This window comes from Phyllobates terribilis, unplaced genomic scaffold, assembly GCF_046119375.1.
Source record: "Phyllobates terribilis strain yellow unplaced genomic scaffold, ASM4611937v1 Scaffold_4__5_contigs__length_816908805, whole genome shotgun sequence".
NCBI classification, from domain to species: Eukaryota; Metazoa; Chordata; class Amphibia; order Anura; family Dendrobatidae; genus Phyllobates; species Phyllobates terribilis.
Window position 1 is genome coordinate 291,010,009 of NW_027362764.1, and position 13,215 is coordinate 291,023,223.

Genomic DNA, 13,215 nt, shown 5'->3' on the forward strand with positions numbered 1-13,215 from the left:
TACATGCATTTTTCAAGCGCTTTTCCAAGCGATTTTGAGCATCACTTGAAAAAAGGTCTTGACAAGTTGGTCACACAATGTAAATCCATGCAACTGGCATGGATTTATACTGTGTGACCGAGATTTCTGCTTAAAATACTGCACAGATAGTGAAAAAAAAAAAAAGATTAATTATAAAGTAAAAAATAAAAAAAAAATATTCATACCTCTCCAGTGACCCCCAGTCTGCTTCCGGCAGCGTCCTCTCTCCTCAGCGGCCTGTGGTGTTCTCCCAGAACCTGCGGTGACGTCATTTAGTCAGCTGATGGTCACGCGACCATCACCTGACTGCTGACATCAGCGGACGTGTGACCATCAGCAGACTAAATGACGTCACCGCAGGTCCTGGCAGAACACCACGGGCTGCCAAGGAGAGAGGAAGCCGCGGGGAGGAGACCAGGGGCCGCCGGAGAGGCAAGTAAGTATAAATATTTTTTTTTATTTTTGACTTTAGAATTCTTTTTTAACTTGCAGATACCATGGTACCCAGGTTGGAGGAGAGTCTCCTGTTCTTCAGTCCCGGGTACCATCCGCGCATTCAACCGCATAACATCCGCATGTATAAATCTATACATGCGGATGTTATGCGATTCAATGCAAGTCAATGGCGGCGATTTCGCTGCGAAATGACACAATAATTGGTAGTGCTGTGGATTTTTCCGCAATGATAATCAGCAGAGGAAATTTCCACAGCATGTGCACAGCACATGGGGATTATCATTGGAAAACATCCCAGACCTCTTAACAAGCGCATTAAATCCGCATCGTGGGCACATAGCCTGAAGGGGGCTTCAGAGTAAATAACTTTAACTCAGTCCTCTGCAGTACAATCGCTTTACATCCTGGAGAAAGTCAGTCTATCCATGATGTGACTTTTTTGCTTCCCTTCCTGACAGCCAGTCTCCAAAGGTCCTTGCTTCACTGTGTGAACAGATGCACTGACACCTGCCTGTGCTATCATGCCTGAGCAAGGTCTGTACTGGTGCTGAACCAATCCCATATAAAAAATCCTGGCACTTACTGGACATTACGGGGTGCCTTGAAGCCTTCTTCACAGCAATTGACCCTATCTCTTTGAAGTTAATAATAATAATTTTTGTTTATATAGCGCCAACATATTCCGCAGCACTTTACAATTCTTGATGATCCGATAAATGGATGGTTTAGGGGCAATCTTACAAGCTGCAATGTTCTTGCCTGTAAAGCCCTTTTGATGTAAAGCAATGATAATAGCACACGATTCATTGGAGGTAACCATTTACCAGAAGACAATGATTTCAAGCACCAGTCCCTTTTAGGCTACGTTCACACATTCAGTATTTGGTCAGCATTTTACATCAGTAATTTTAAGCCAAAATCACGAGTGGAACAATCAAAAGAAAAGTATAATAGAAACAAGTGCACCACTTTTGTATTTTTCATCCACTTCTGGTTTTGGTTCACAAATACTTACGTAAAATACTGAACGTGTGAATGTGGCCTTAAAGCAACAAGTCTGCTCTTCTAATTCAGCAAATAGAGTGATATCAGCTGATTTGTCCTCATTAACACTTTCTCATCAGCTAACAAGAAGAACAATAAAATGATCTAAGCAGGTCATTTTGGAGCACAACTTAAAACATGGACATGGAGTTTTTGTGATCAAATATTATCATGGCAAGGAATTACTTTGCAATTCATCTGATCACCCTTCATAACATTCATGGTTAATGGAAATGGCCACAATAAAAAAAACTACAGAATCAAATTTTTTGAAAAACAAATTTTGGGTCAGTCTCAAAACTTTTTTTGCCATGACCTTAAAGCTAGCTCTTCAAACAGCTTTGGTTAAATTAGATTTGACATGGCATAAGACAGTTTCTTGTTGTACACACCTCTGAAGGCCGTCATGTAACAAGAGGAAAAACATTAGGGAACTTCAAGAAAAGAAACTCAGACTGTAAAAGGAAACAAATCTTTGTGTTCAATGTAGTTAGATAAAAAGAAGGAAACAAAACTAAAAATAAGCAATCAAGAAAATAAAAAACATAATTATGGCTTCCTTGTATGATTCACCTCTCAAAGTCTTTGATCAAGGCCATTTGTTGATATTATCACAAGTCTTAAGATTTTACAGCTGACTTGTGTCCTGCAATGCAACAGCACCATTGGGCGGGTTTTCATGCCGTCAGTAAATGCATTGGTGGTTAAGCTGCCGCAATTTGTGGTTAATGTTGCAGTCACCCATCTGTGTATCATAGTCCAAGTACAGATCATCATGTATATTATATAAAAGTTCTAATCCCCCCCCTCCTTTCCCCATTCAAAATAAAACAAAAAAAATACACATATTTAGTATTGCAGTGTTCAGAATTGCCTGATCTATCAAAATATAAAAATAATTAATCCGATCAGTAAACGGCGTAAATGGAGAAAAGTATCAAAAAGCCAGAATTACGGGGTTTTTTTTGGATGCCGCACCATTGCAATAAAATGCATGGGCATATGTACGCCTTTTGGGTTAAAGGGGTTGTCTCATGTTCATAAATAAGTACAATTGCAAAGTTCTTGTAAATGATTTTGCATCCTCAGGACATGGGTGCAGCTGAATACTGTGGATGTTTCCCTCCCCATCCATTCAGCATGGCAGTGCTTTCTTCATGATGCTCTATCCCTATCCCCTCTGAGCTTTGGTACATCTGCAGACAGAATGTAGTACTCCAGTATATAAAGGGTCACTTCTCAAGCAGGATGTCTGGGGAGGGAGGGAGGACTAATGGGCTCTGTGGGAAATCAGCAGCTCGGAGGTATCCAGACATGAGTTTCTGACACTTTTTGTTTCGTTTCTGAATGATTTACGCTGATCCTCGCTGCCTTTCTTTATGGTTTCAAAAACAAAACAAGAGCTCGGGAAAGAGACGTGTATGTAATGCTCTGCTGTCTACACATTGCAAACACACCCCTTCTATGCTCATATTACTGCAGACTACATATTACACCGAGTCAATATAATCCCAACTGAAAACATTGTATATTCATATATCATGCACCTAAAAAATGGCCTAAATGGATAGTCAACATGGACACTCCCTAGCGTATATTTCCTACAATAGACATGAAGTCAAAGTCCACCAACACATATAATGCAAAAAAGTTTATTAATAAAGAAAAAAAGCAGGCAAAATGTCATTACATCAATATTAAGAAAGTCAATTGCAAAGACACAGGTGTTTGTGGCTGTAGATCCACAATAACGTGACAGGCGAGGGCAATGCAAGTCCTCAATATATATAAAAAAGTCCCCTAAAGTACTAATGTCAGTATATGAACTCATGAGGAATTCAGGCCAAAATGCTAACCAAAAATCAACATAATATAAGCGGACAATATCAGCCCAGCCTCTTATGGATCAGGTTATAAAGTGGTAGTGCATGGATTAAATAACCACAGTGTTATGCACACGCCCGGGCTAAGCGGCGTGTGCGTGTGATTGGTAGTGATTCCACTGGACCGTGCCGGAGAGTGAATGCCTGGAGGGGCGTGACTAAGTATTCACCCGATCCGACCAGGGTCGCACGACGGCATACGACGCCAGTGCACCAAGGAGGAACCGAGCAGAGGGACCAGGTGCTACTCCAGGACAGACCCCGGACACGGCTGTTGACCCACACAGGGAAATACAGGAACAGGCTGGTAGGCTGGCACACAGACTGGAGGGTATAGGCAGGCACGACTGGTATGCAGGCAGGCGGGTATGCAGGCAGGGGGGTAAAGGCAAGCACAGCTAGAGTGCAGACAGGGAGGCACTAGCAGGTAGGAACACAGGCGGGATAGGACCCAGTACACACCGGGACTCAGGAACAATACAGGCAGAGGGTTACAGGCAAGCACAGCTAGAGTGCAGACAAGGCTGAGCAGGGAGGACAGGGCTCTGTTCACACGGAACAGACAGGAAGGGAAAGACAGAGCCAGATACTCACACAGTACTTGCAGAGACAACAAGCAGGAGTTAGGTACGAGTTCAGACTCTGCAGAAAAAGGAAGGGAACGGACATAGAGGCAAAACAGGTAAAGGACAGGAGAGAGTTCAGACTGGAACTGAGTGTACGGAGGAGACCGACACTGCAGAGGGATACAGGAGCGGGTCTGGGAATACGGCCCCCAGAGAGGCGGAACGAACAGGCAAGGAGCGTGTTCAGACAGGACAGACCAGACACAGGAGCGGGTCTAGGAAATCGGCCACTAGAAGGCGAGAGGAACAGGCTAGGAGCGTGTTCAGACAGGACAGACAAGAGAACACAGAAAGGAGTCAGTTCAGACACGGGAGCTGATACCGCAAAGCAGGAGACATACAGGACTCAGTTCAGACACGGGAGCTGATACCGCAAATCAGGAGACATACAGGACTCAGTTCAGACACGGGAACTGATACAAAAAGCAGGAGACAAGAGACGGGACCTGGCACCTTCAGAGTGCAAGCACACACTGAAGGAAACACTATGCTCAGGCAGGGATAGAAGGGAGCTGCTGAGCTATATACCAAGTGACAGACAGCAATAGGCTGAGGACGCACAAGGGGTGTGACCCACAGCAGGTACAAAAGGCAGGAAGTGATCGGGCGCCGCCCTTAAGCAGCAGAAACAGACACAAACAGACAGCATGGAGGGAAGCCAGAGAGACATTCTGGACAGGAGATCAAGTGCGCCCTCTTGCACAGTGGGAGATGGACCACCATGCAAGGACGCCGCCAGGTATGTTACACACAGTGTAAATGAACCTAATCTAAGTTTAGATTAGTTTGTGAAGAATGGCACCAGAGAGGTCACGCAGAATCCCACCGCTGCCACCACATGTGAAGGATACCCACCGCACCTCCTGCCACTATTATGTCAATCACGTGATACGGATCCGCACTCCCTTGGGGACACGTAAGGTCAGATTGGTACAGTTCTACACAGACACCCCCTGTCCTCATGGGTTCAGGAAGGTACCAGGAGTGAGAAGAGGTGGCCCACTCAGTCACTGACGTGGCACCACACTCGCTCACACCCCTGACAGGCCCCTCTCACTGACCCCAGTGAAACAAAACATTATCAACCCGGTAGAGCAGCCACCAGTTGTAGCGTCGGCGTCCCTGCCTCCTGCTAGGCAGGGACGCTGTTCCCCTCACCTCTCCGCTCCGTGCCCGGCGTCTTCCTCCCGCTCTGCTGGCAGCGCACGCTCCTTCCCGGCCACTGTGCTTAGGGCGCGCGCGCTTCCCCTCTCTTAAAGGGGCCGCGCGCGCCGTCCTAAGGAGTCCCCAGCCAATGGCCGGAGGATCTCTCCATATATAAAGGCACCTCCTCCAAAATGGAGGTGCCCGAGCAATGTTGTTGCAAAGCCTTCACTCTGCTTCAGCCCTCAGGTCCCGTTACCAGTCACCTGCCAGTCACCTGCCAGATTCCTGCCTGTTACCTGCCAGTCACCTGCCAGATTCCTGCTTGATACCTGCCTGATATCCGCTTACCTGCTTGCAAGCCTGCGGTCCGACGGTCTGCTTTCCGACACCTGTCAGTCTGTCTATGGACCAGCCTGCCCGCTCACCTGGGAGAGCTCACCTGCTACCTGCCTGCTAGCCTCCCTGGAGGCTCTGCCGTCACTTGCCGTGACCACCTGCCTGTCCAGAGACTCTTACCCGCTCACCTGGGAGCGCTCACCTGCTACCTGCCTGCTAGCCTACCTGGAGGCTCTGCCGTCACTTGCCGTGACCACCTGCCCGTCCAGAGACTCTTGCCCGCTCACCTGGGAGCGTCCACCTGCTACCTGTCAGCTAGTCTACCCAGAGACTGTCCCTGTCACTTGCCGTGACTACCTGCCCTTCTTCCCAGAGACTGTCCCTGTCACTTGCCGTGACTACCTGCCCTTCTACCCAGAGACTGTCCCTGTCACTTGCCGTGACTACCTGGTCGTCTTCCCTGGGAGCCACCCGCTTCCTTACAAGGACCGCCCACTTGTATAGTTGCTCAGAGGTTCCGCCTCCCAGACCCGTTACACCAGTTCCTATTAGACATAAGTACCGGTCCGTAAAGGGCATTATATCGGGCCAGAAATCAGCCCCGGGAACATGCGAGTTGAACCGAACAACGGACATGTGGATTCGTGGATCGAGATAAAAGAGCAGCTCAAGGTTAAAATTATATATTTAATCGGCTTAAGGGCACACTAGACCGTGCGCTATATACATAAGGGTCATACATACACACATAATGGTCAGAGATGCAAACACAATAGTAGTGGTACAAAATGATGCAGATATTAAGGGTAAGCTACCAGTCAGATGACTTGCGGGGGAGGGACTGCCCCATGGGAAACTTGTGGTTCCCCGTTACGTGACTTCTCCCACACAATGTGCTTTTTCTCTGGGAGGTCATGACGACACTAGTCCAAGAACTGCAGGAGCCTTTTAACCCCTCTGGCTCACCTCTCTTCTGCCCCGTGTGCTGGACCTAAATCTACACCCCTGGCTTCTAGCAGCTAGAAACTCCAAAATCTAAGATGGGTCATAACTCCTTAATGGATGGTCCTAGGGAGCCATTTCTGGTGTCATCCGATAAAGCCGGGCCCCTGCTACGCGTGGAGACTAAACACAGTGGCCCTAGGGGCTTCTGAATGGCTGTGCCATGCATCTCCCTATCCCGATGTGCTCGACTGGGTCGAGACCCAGGCGAACATTCACCATGTCCTCGGGATTTAAAAAATTTATTCGGAGGTATGCCTAGGACGTATAGTATTTAAATAACTCGATAGGGAATTCCTATCTAACTAAAGCCACCGTCTCACATAGCGAGATCGCTGCTGTGTCACGGTTTTGGTGACGCAACAGCGACCTCACCAGCGATGTCGCTATGTGTGACACTTTGCAACGATCAGGCCCCTGCTGTGAGGCCGCTGATCGCTGCAAAGTGTCCTGGACCATTTTTTGGTCGTTGCTCTCCCGCTGGTCAGCACACATCGCTGTGTGTGACCAGCGATCAGGCTGGTAACCATGATAAACATCGGGTTACTAGGGGCACACGCGCATCTAGTAACCCGTTGTTTATCATGGTTACGAGCCTGCTAAAGTGAGCGGTAACCTCCCGCTCACTGTAGCAGAGTGGTAACCATGATAAACAACGGGTTACTAGGAGCGCGTGTGCCCCTAATAACCCGATGTTTACCATAGTTACCAGCCTGATCCTGCTTCAGCAGGCTCATAACCAGGAGCAGGACATCGTGGAAAGATTCTTTCCACGATGTCGCTGCTCCCCTGATCGTGGGTGAGCCTGCCGGTTTGACAGCTCACCAGCGACCACATAGCGACGCAGCAACGATCCCTGACAGGTCGTATCGTTGTCGGGATCGTTGCAGCGTCTTTAAGGAAAACCACATGACAACAGGTCCATTGTTCTGAGTTGAGCTGATGAGAGGTGTGATATTTGTCACTCACAGTCTCTTGCAGCTGCTAGGTGTCCTGTTACAACTGAACACTGAAGGGGGCTTTATAAGCCACTGCCAAATAGGATAGAATGATCGACATTGAATTATACCTCCAATATTCTTCACAGCGTGTGACAAATTTTATCCTACATATCTAACATTACTGACCATGAAAGTAATCCTCAGTTGCACAATCACAGTTAGGATATATAGACTTAGAGTAGAAAAAAACATCATGGTTCTAGGTAAATAGAGCAGACCACCTTACCCATCTTCAACCTGTGTGGACCAGCTATACTAGCAGCCCCAATGTGCATTTCGCATGGGCTTCCTCCCGGGTCTGTGCATGCACAAATAACTATGCTCTCTATACATTGCAAACACATCTCTGCTTTGCTCACATTACATAAACTCAGCCAAAGGCCTCATTCAGACATCTAGTTTTAAGTATTTATTCTCTCTGTGTACCCATTAAAAAAAAAAAAACACTGACTTATATAATTCACAGTCCTTTCCAAGCTAGGGAGAGAACCTGCCAAGCAACACTGAAAGGATCAGCTCACCCAAATATGAAGAGTCACTGCAGAGAACTTGCCATGCCGCTAGAAAGTCAAGTCAAAAGGAAAAAGAGTTCCAGCTTCATAGTCTTCAATAAAAACACTTATTACACAAATTAAAAAAGTCGCAATTCCAGAGTCAAAAATGACTAGCAATCGTGTTTCAGACAAGTATCCTTAGTCTTGCGGTTATACAGAGCTCAGCGTTCAGAGAACTGATCGATGTGCAGCAGATAAAACAAGGATTCTCTCAAAACTGCAGCAAGCAGCCCAGTAACAGACATTTCAGGCTTTCTGTCCTATATCATGCTGCTCTCAGATGGGGAAGCAAATACTTGATGACAGGTTCCCTTTAAAAAACAATTAAAAAACACTTAAATAGCAGCGTGTACATTGTAGTCACCCCAATACAGTTAACCATCCCCTAAACACACCTCATAGTAACCATGCATAGTCATGCATTGGAACCAAATAATCAACAAAAGGATAGAAGCACATATATGGTAGTGCAGATGAGATATAGCTCAGCAAAAAAGAACAAAATAAAAAGATATGTATCCAAAAAAAAAACAACATTTTATTGTACAGAAATAACAGAGCAGACAGTAACTGAAACTTTTTAAAAAGGACCGAAATCGCGTTGTTCTGCTGTTCACTGGTGAGAGAAAGACAGTTAGGTTAGGTCCAGAAATATTTGAATAGTGACAATCTTTGTGATGTGGGCCTTGCTTGTCTCCATTTTGGATTGGAAATGAAACAAATGAGATGCAATTGAAGTGTAGACTTTCAGGTGTAATTAAAGGGGTTGAACAAAAATATCCTGTGAAACGTTTAGGAATTGCAACCACTTTTCTAGAAAGCCTCCTCATTTCAGGGGCTGAAAAGTATTTGGACAAATTAACTTTACCATATAATGTTCATTTTTAATACTTTGTAGAGAATCCTTTGCAGGCAATGACTGCCTGAAGTCTGGAAACCATGGACATCCCCAAACGCTGGGTTTCCTCCTTTGTGATGCTTTGCTGGCCTTTACTGCAGCTGACTTCAGTTGTTGCTCGTTTTGGGTCTTTCTCCCTTAATGGCAACTACAGCAGCTATGCCAGCTTCAACAGATTGAATACCAGGCCACAGACACTCATCGGATTTAATTCAGGAGCCACAGGATGCAGAGGACGGCATGTGTGGACGCTATGGATACCAGTCTGTTTTCGTCAACTACGTGTGGAGTTTATTCGCAATGAAGACATGGAATATCCTCTGAGGAAACTGGACGATGCAAAGTTTTGTTCTCATGAAGGTGAGACCTGTTACATAAACTGTGGAGAGAAGTGTTTTTCTAATTACCTTCTGCTGTCCTTCTTGCCTGTGAGTGGCGCTATCGTTGGCTGCTCACAGGCATCACATGACCCCCGGCTGCAGCCGACGCTGACATCTGCTGATGTCACAACCAGTTCCGGCTGCAGCTGGGCGCTGCGTTCCACGGTGGATGCTGGGCTGTGGGCGAGGTTACCCCGCGCGTCACACCCAGCATCCACAGCGCGCTCTCCCAATGAATGGGGACTACTGTTTTGGCTGCAGTGCTGTTGATGTGACGTCACGGCTATGGCCAATCACTGGGCTTAGCAGCGTGTGTTTTCTACATTAGCGGCACAGCCGAGTCCAATGATTGCCTGTAGCTGTTATTAAAGCTATAGATGTGATGTTACCACTGCAGCCAATCAACAAAGACCAAATAAATAGCGGAAAGGTAGCTCTTGATCCAGAAAGGGAGAGAACGTTAATTTATACATTTGCAAACCTACAAAAACATAAGAGTTAAAGAGGTGGGCTACTTTTTCTTGAAAGTGCAGCTTTCCTCACACACTGATCAGCCCTTCCGTCCATACAATGGCTGCTGGGGGAGAAGCAGTGACCACACCTGTCCATCAACCTCCTCCAACTGCAAAACATCTCTCACGGGAAAGCTGCTTTATTTGGAGGAAGGTGGCTGACATCTTTAGAGGGTCTCTGTCAGCACAGAATGACTGCACAAACCAAGCACACCTGTCCAGTAGTAGACAATCCCTGCTTAAATCACTTCAGACCCTCATAGTGAGTAAACACAACCTCGCACAGTGACACCGTTCTTGTTGAGCCAATCCATTCATCCACTACCACAGATCGGCTGCAGCCTTTCCTAGTTCATCATTGTGGCCATCTGCTCAAACAGAGGATGGAGGAGCTGCAGCCGCTCATTGGCTGCAGTGGTCACAGCACGATTTCACATGACCTGCATAGATGAGCGGTGCCAACATTGCACAAGCCGCACCGCTTTGGGCGGTGAATGTGGATTATTTTCTTTGGGGCCATGAGTGAAGCAGAGCTTGCTTAGTAGAGGACAACCCCTTTAAATGAGGATTTGCTACATGGGAATTGATATCCCCTTGGGGCATGAGAGGCGACCCCAACATGTCACATTTCCCCTGGGGTCCATAGAGTTTCTGTAGCAAGTCAGCCACATGTGAACGCGCCCTACACCTTCAGGCCAGTGCTACATGGAGGCTGATGGCCACAGGGTCATTTCTTCAAAAGTTCCAGCCCTGACAATAGCCACCAATAAACGACCAGTGCTAGCCTGCTGCCATCTTCATGCCCATTCCCACTACTACGCCCAGGACCAGGGCTGCCGGCATGATACCCACCTGTAACCTCCGCACTGCTCGGGCACCCTGCACAGCCGACATTAACAGTGCATTACATAGATCACACACCCTGACACTGCAGGAGACAAGTGCGAGTACGCGGCGCAAACCCTAGAGCCTCAGGCACAAGTTTTATAGAAGTAGACGACCTGTGCCGTAGTGTTACCATGCAGTGATGAGCAACTGTGGTCTCCGACAATATGGCTGCCGCTGCAGACATCACTTCAGGATTCATACAGCCCTGACTGCTGGCTCTGGTGGCGAGAGGCCTCCGCGCTGTGATTGGTGCGGGCTGAGGGCTACGTTCTGAGGTAGAGCGGAGCGCGCCAAGCTGTGCTCAGCCGAAGAGCTTCTGCAGCGGTGACAGGCTACGGCGCCAGCATCATGGCTCCCCCGGCCGGGGTTATCCGCCGCCTGGACGAAGCTGTGGTGAATAGAATTGCTGCTGGAGAGGTGATTCAGAGAGCGGCCAACGCCATCAAGGAGATGATAGAGAACTGGTACGTCTGCGCTGCACAGCCATTGGCTGCCGGGGACGTTACCTGCTGGGTCAGTGCTGTCCGGCAGCAGCACAGCGGCCATGTACAGCCATTGCCTCCCAGGGACGTTACCTGCTGGGTCAGTGCTGTCCGGCAGCAGCACAGCGGCCATGTACAGCCATTACCTGCCGGGGACGTTACCTGCTGGATCAGTGCTGTCTGGCAGCAGCACAGCGGCCATGTACAGCCATTGCCTGCCGGGGACGTTACCTGCTGGGTCAGTGCTGTCCGGCAGCACAGTGGCCATGTACAGCCATTGCCTGCCGGGGACGTTACCTGCTGGGTCAGTGCTGTCCGGCAGCACAGCGGCCATGTACAGCCATTGCCTGCCGGGGACGTTACCTGCTGGGTCAGTGCTGTCCGGCAGCACAGCGGCCATGTACAGCCATTGGCTGCCGGGGACGTTACCTGCTGGGTCAGTGCTGTCCGGCAGCACAGCGGCCATGTACAGCCATTACCTGCCGGGGACGTTACCTGCTGGATCAGTGCTGTCCGGCAGCAGCACAGCGGCCATGTACAGCCATTGCCTGCCGGGGACGTTACCTGCTGGGTCAGTGCTGTCCGGCAGCACAGTGGCCATGTACAGCCATTGCCTGCCGGGGACGTTACCTGCTGGGTCAGTGCTGTCCGGCAGCAGCACAGCGGGTGCTATCCTATGCCTTCTCCCTAGGGCCTCACTAGTGTCTGGAAAGAGCCTGTCCTATTCCCAGACTCCGAGGTGGAGCAGCTATGCAGAATAACAATTAGATTTCTATTCCGCAGCGCTTTACATTACCGAGGGTAATTGCACAGACAATTAAGACATTACAGAGTAACAGATATTTCACCACTTACGGGAGGAGTGAGGGCCCTGCTCACAATCTACAATCTGTGAAGAAATAGGGGCGACACAAAAGGTGAATGGTGAAAAGTGCTTGTATTGTATGGTCCAGCCATGTGTCATCTTCTCCAGAGAGATCAATAGGGGCCAAGCATTAACCCTTTCATGACATGCGCCGTACATATGATCAGCTGTCATGTGCCCCTAACAGCCGCGAATGGAATCGCGATCCACCTGCAGCATTTAACATGGCCGCAGCGGAAGGACGTCACTAGTCCCACCCATCGGCGCCCATGTCACATGAATGCGGGTCACTGATTGGTTGGCATGACAACCCGGGGTCTGCAGGAGACCCCAGTGGTTGCCATTGCCGGGATGCTTATAGCAAGTGAGCATTTCTGCTACACACCGGCGAGCTGACGATCGCAGCTTCTAGTCTCCCATGGAGACTATTGAAGCATGTAAAAAAAAATGCTTTTAAAAATATATGTTTATATCACCCTGCCACATTCAAAATAAACAATAAAAAAAACCATATACACATATTTGTTATCACCAGGTTCAGAATCGCCCGATCTATCAATATATAAAAATAATCCTCACCCATCCCTTGTAGACTGTGAGCCCTCGCGGGCAGGGTCCTCGCTCCTCCTGTACCAGTCACTAACTTGTGTCGTTTAAGATTATTGTGTTTTTGCTATGTATACCCCGTTTCACATGTAAAGTGTCATGGAATAAATGGCACTATAATAATAAATAATGATAATTAATCTGATCTGTAAACGGCGTAATGAGAAAAAAATAAAACTGCCAGAATTGCATTTTTTTGGTCGCTGCAACATTGCAATAAAATGCAATAATGGGAGATTAAAACATTGTATCTCCCAAAAAATGGTATCAATAAAAACATAAGCTCAGCACGCAAAAAATAAGCCCTCACCCGGCCCCAGATCCCAAATGGAGGCGCTACAAGTCTCGCAAATTGGCGAGTTTTTTTTTGTTAACAATCTTTTGGATTTTTTTTTCACCACTTTAAAAAGAATCTATGCATGTTTAGTATCTATGAACTCGTAATGACCTGGAGAATCATAATGGAAGATCAGTTTTACCATATAGTGAGCATAGTAAATGGGAAAAAAAATTGA

At 47.7% G+C, this 13,215-nt stretch overlaps 2 protein-coding genes across 3 annotated transcripts in view; one reads left to right on the forward strand and one right to left on the reverse strand.

The window, feature by feature from the left end:
* The window catches only part of TRANK1 (tetratricopeptide repeat and ankyrin repeat containing 1), a 101,104-nt gene extending 90,276 nt beyond the window's left edge, over positions 1–10,828 (reverse strand). The window contains exon 1 of the mRNA XM_073678297.1: positions 10,712–10,828. The gene's annotated coding sequence lies outside the window, so the exon portion shown is untranslated. The remainder of the gene's footprint in view (positions 1–10,711) is intronic.
* A 145-nt stretch (positions 10,829–10,973) lies between these two features.
* The window catches only part of MLH1 (mutL homolog 1), a 116,984-nt gene continuing 114,742 nt past the window's right edge, over positions 10,974–13,215 (forward strand). Inside the window, exon 1 of one of the 2 annotated variants that reach the window (XM_073678298.1) lies at positions 10,974–11,211. In XM_073678298.1, coding sequence (XP_073534399.1) covers positions 11,096–11,211 — 116 coding nt within the window. In that variant the 5' untranslated portion in view covers positions 10,974–11,095. The remainder of the gene's footprint in view (positions 11,212–13,215) is intronic. The other variant, XM_073678299.1, reaches the window with a different exon arrangement.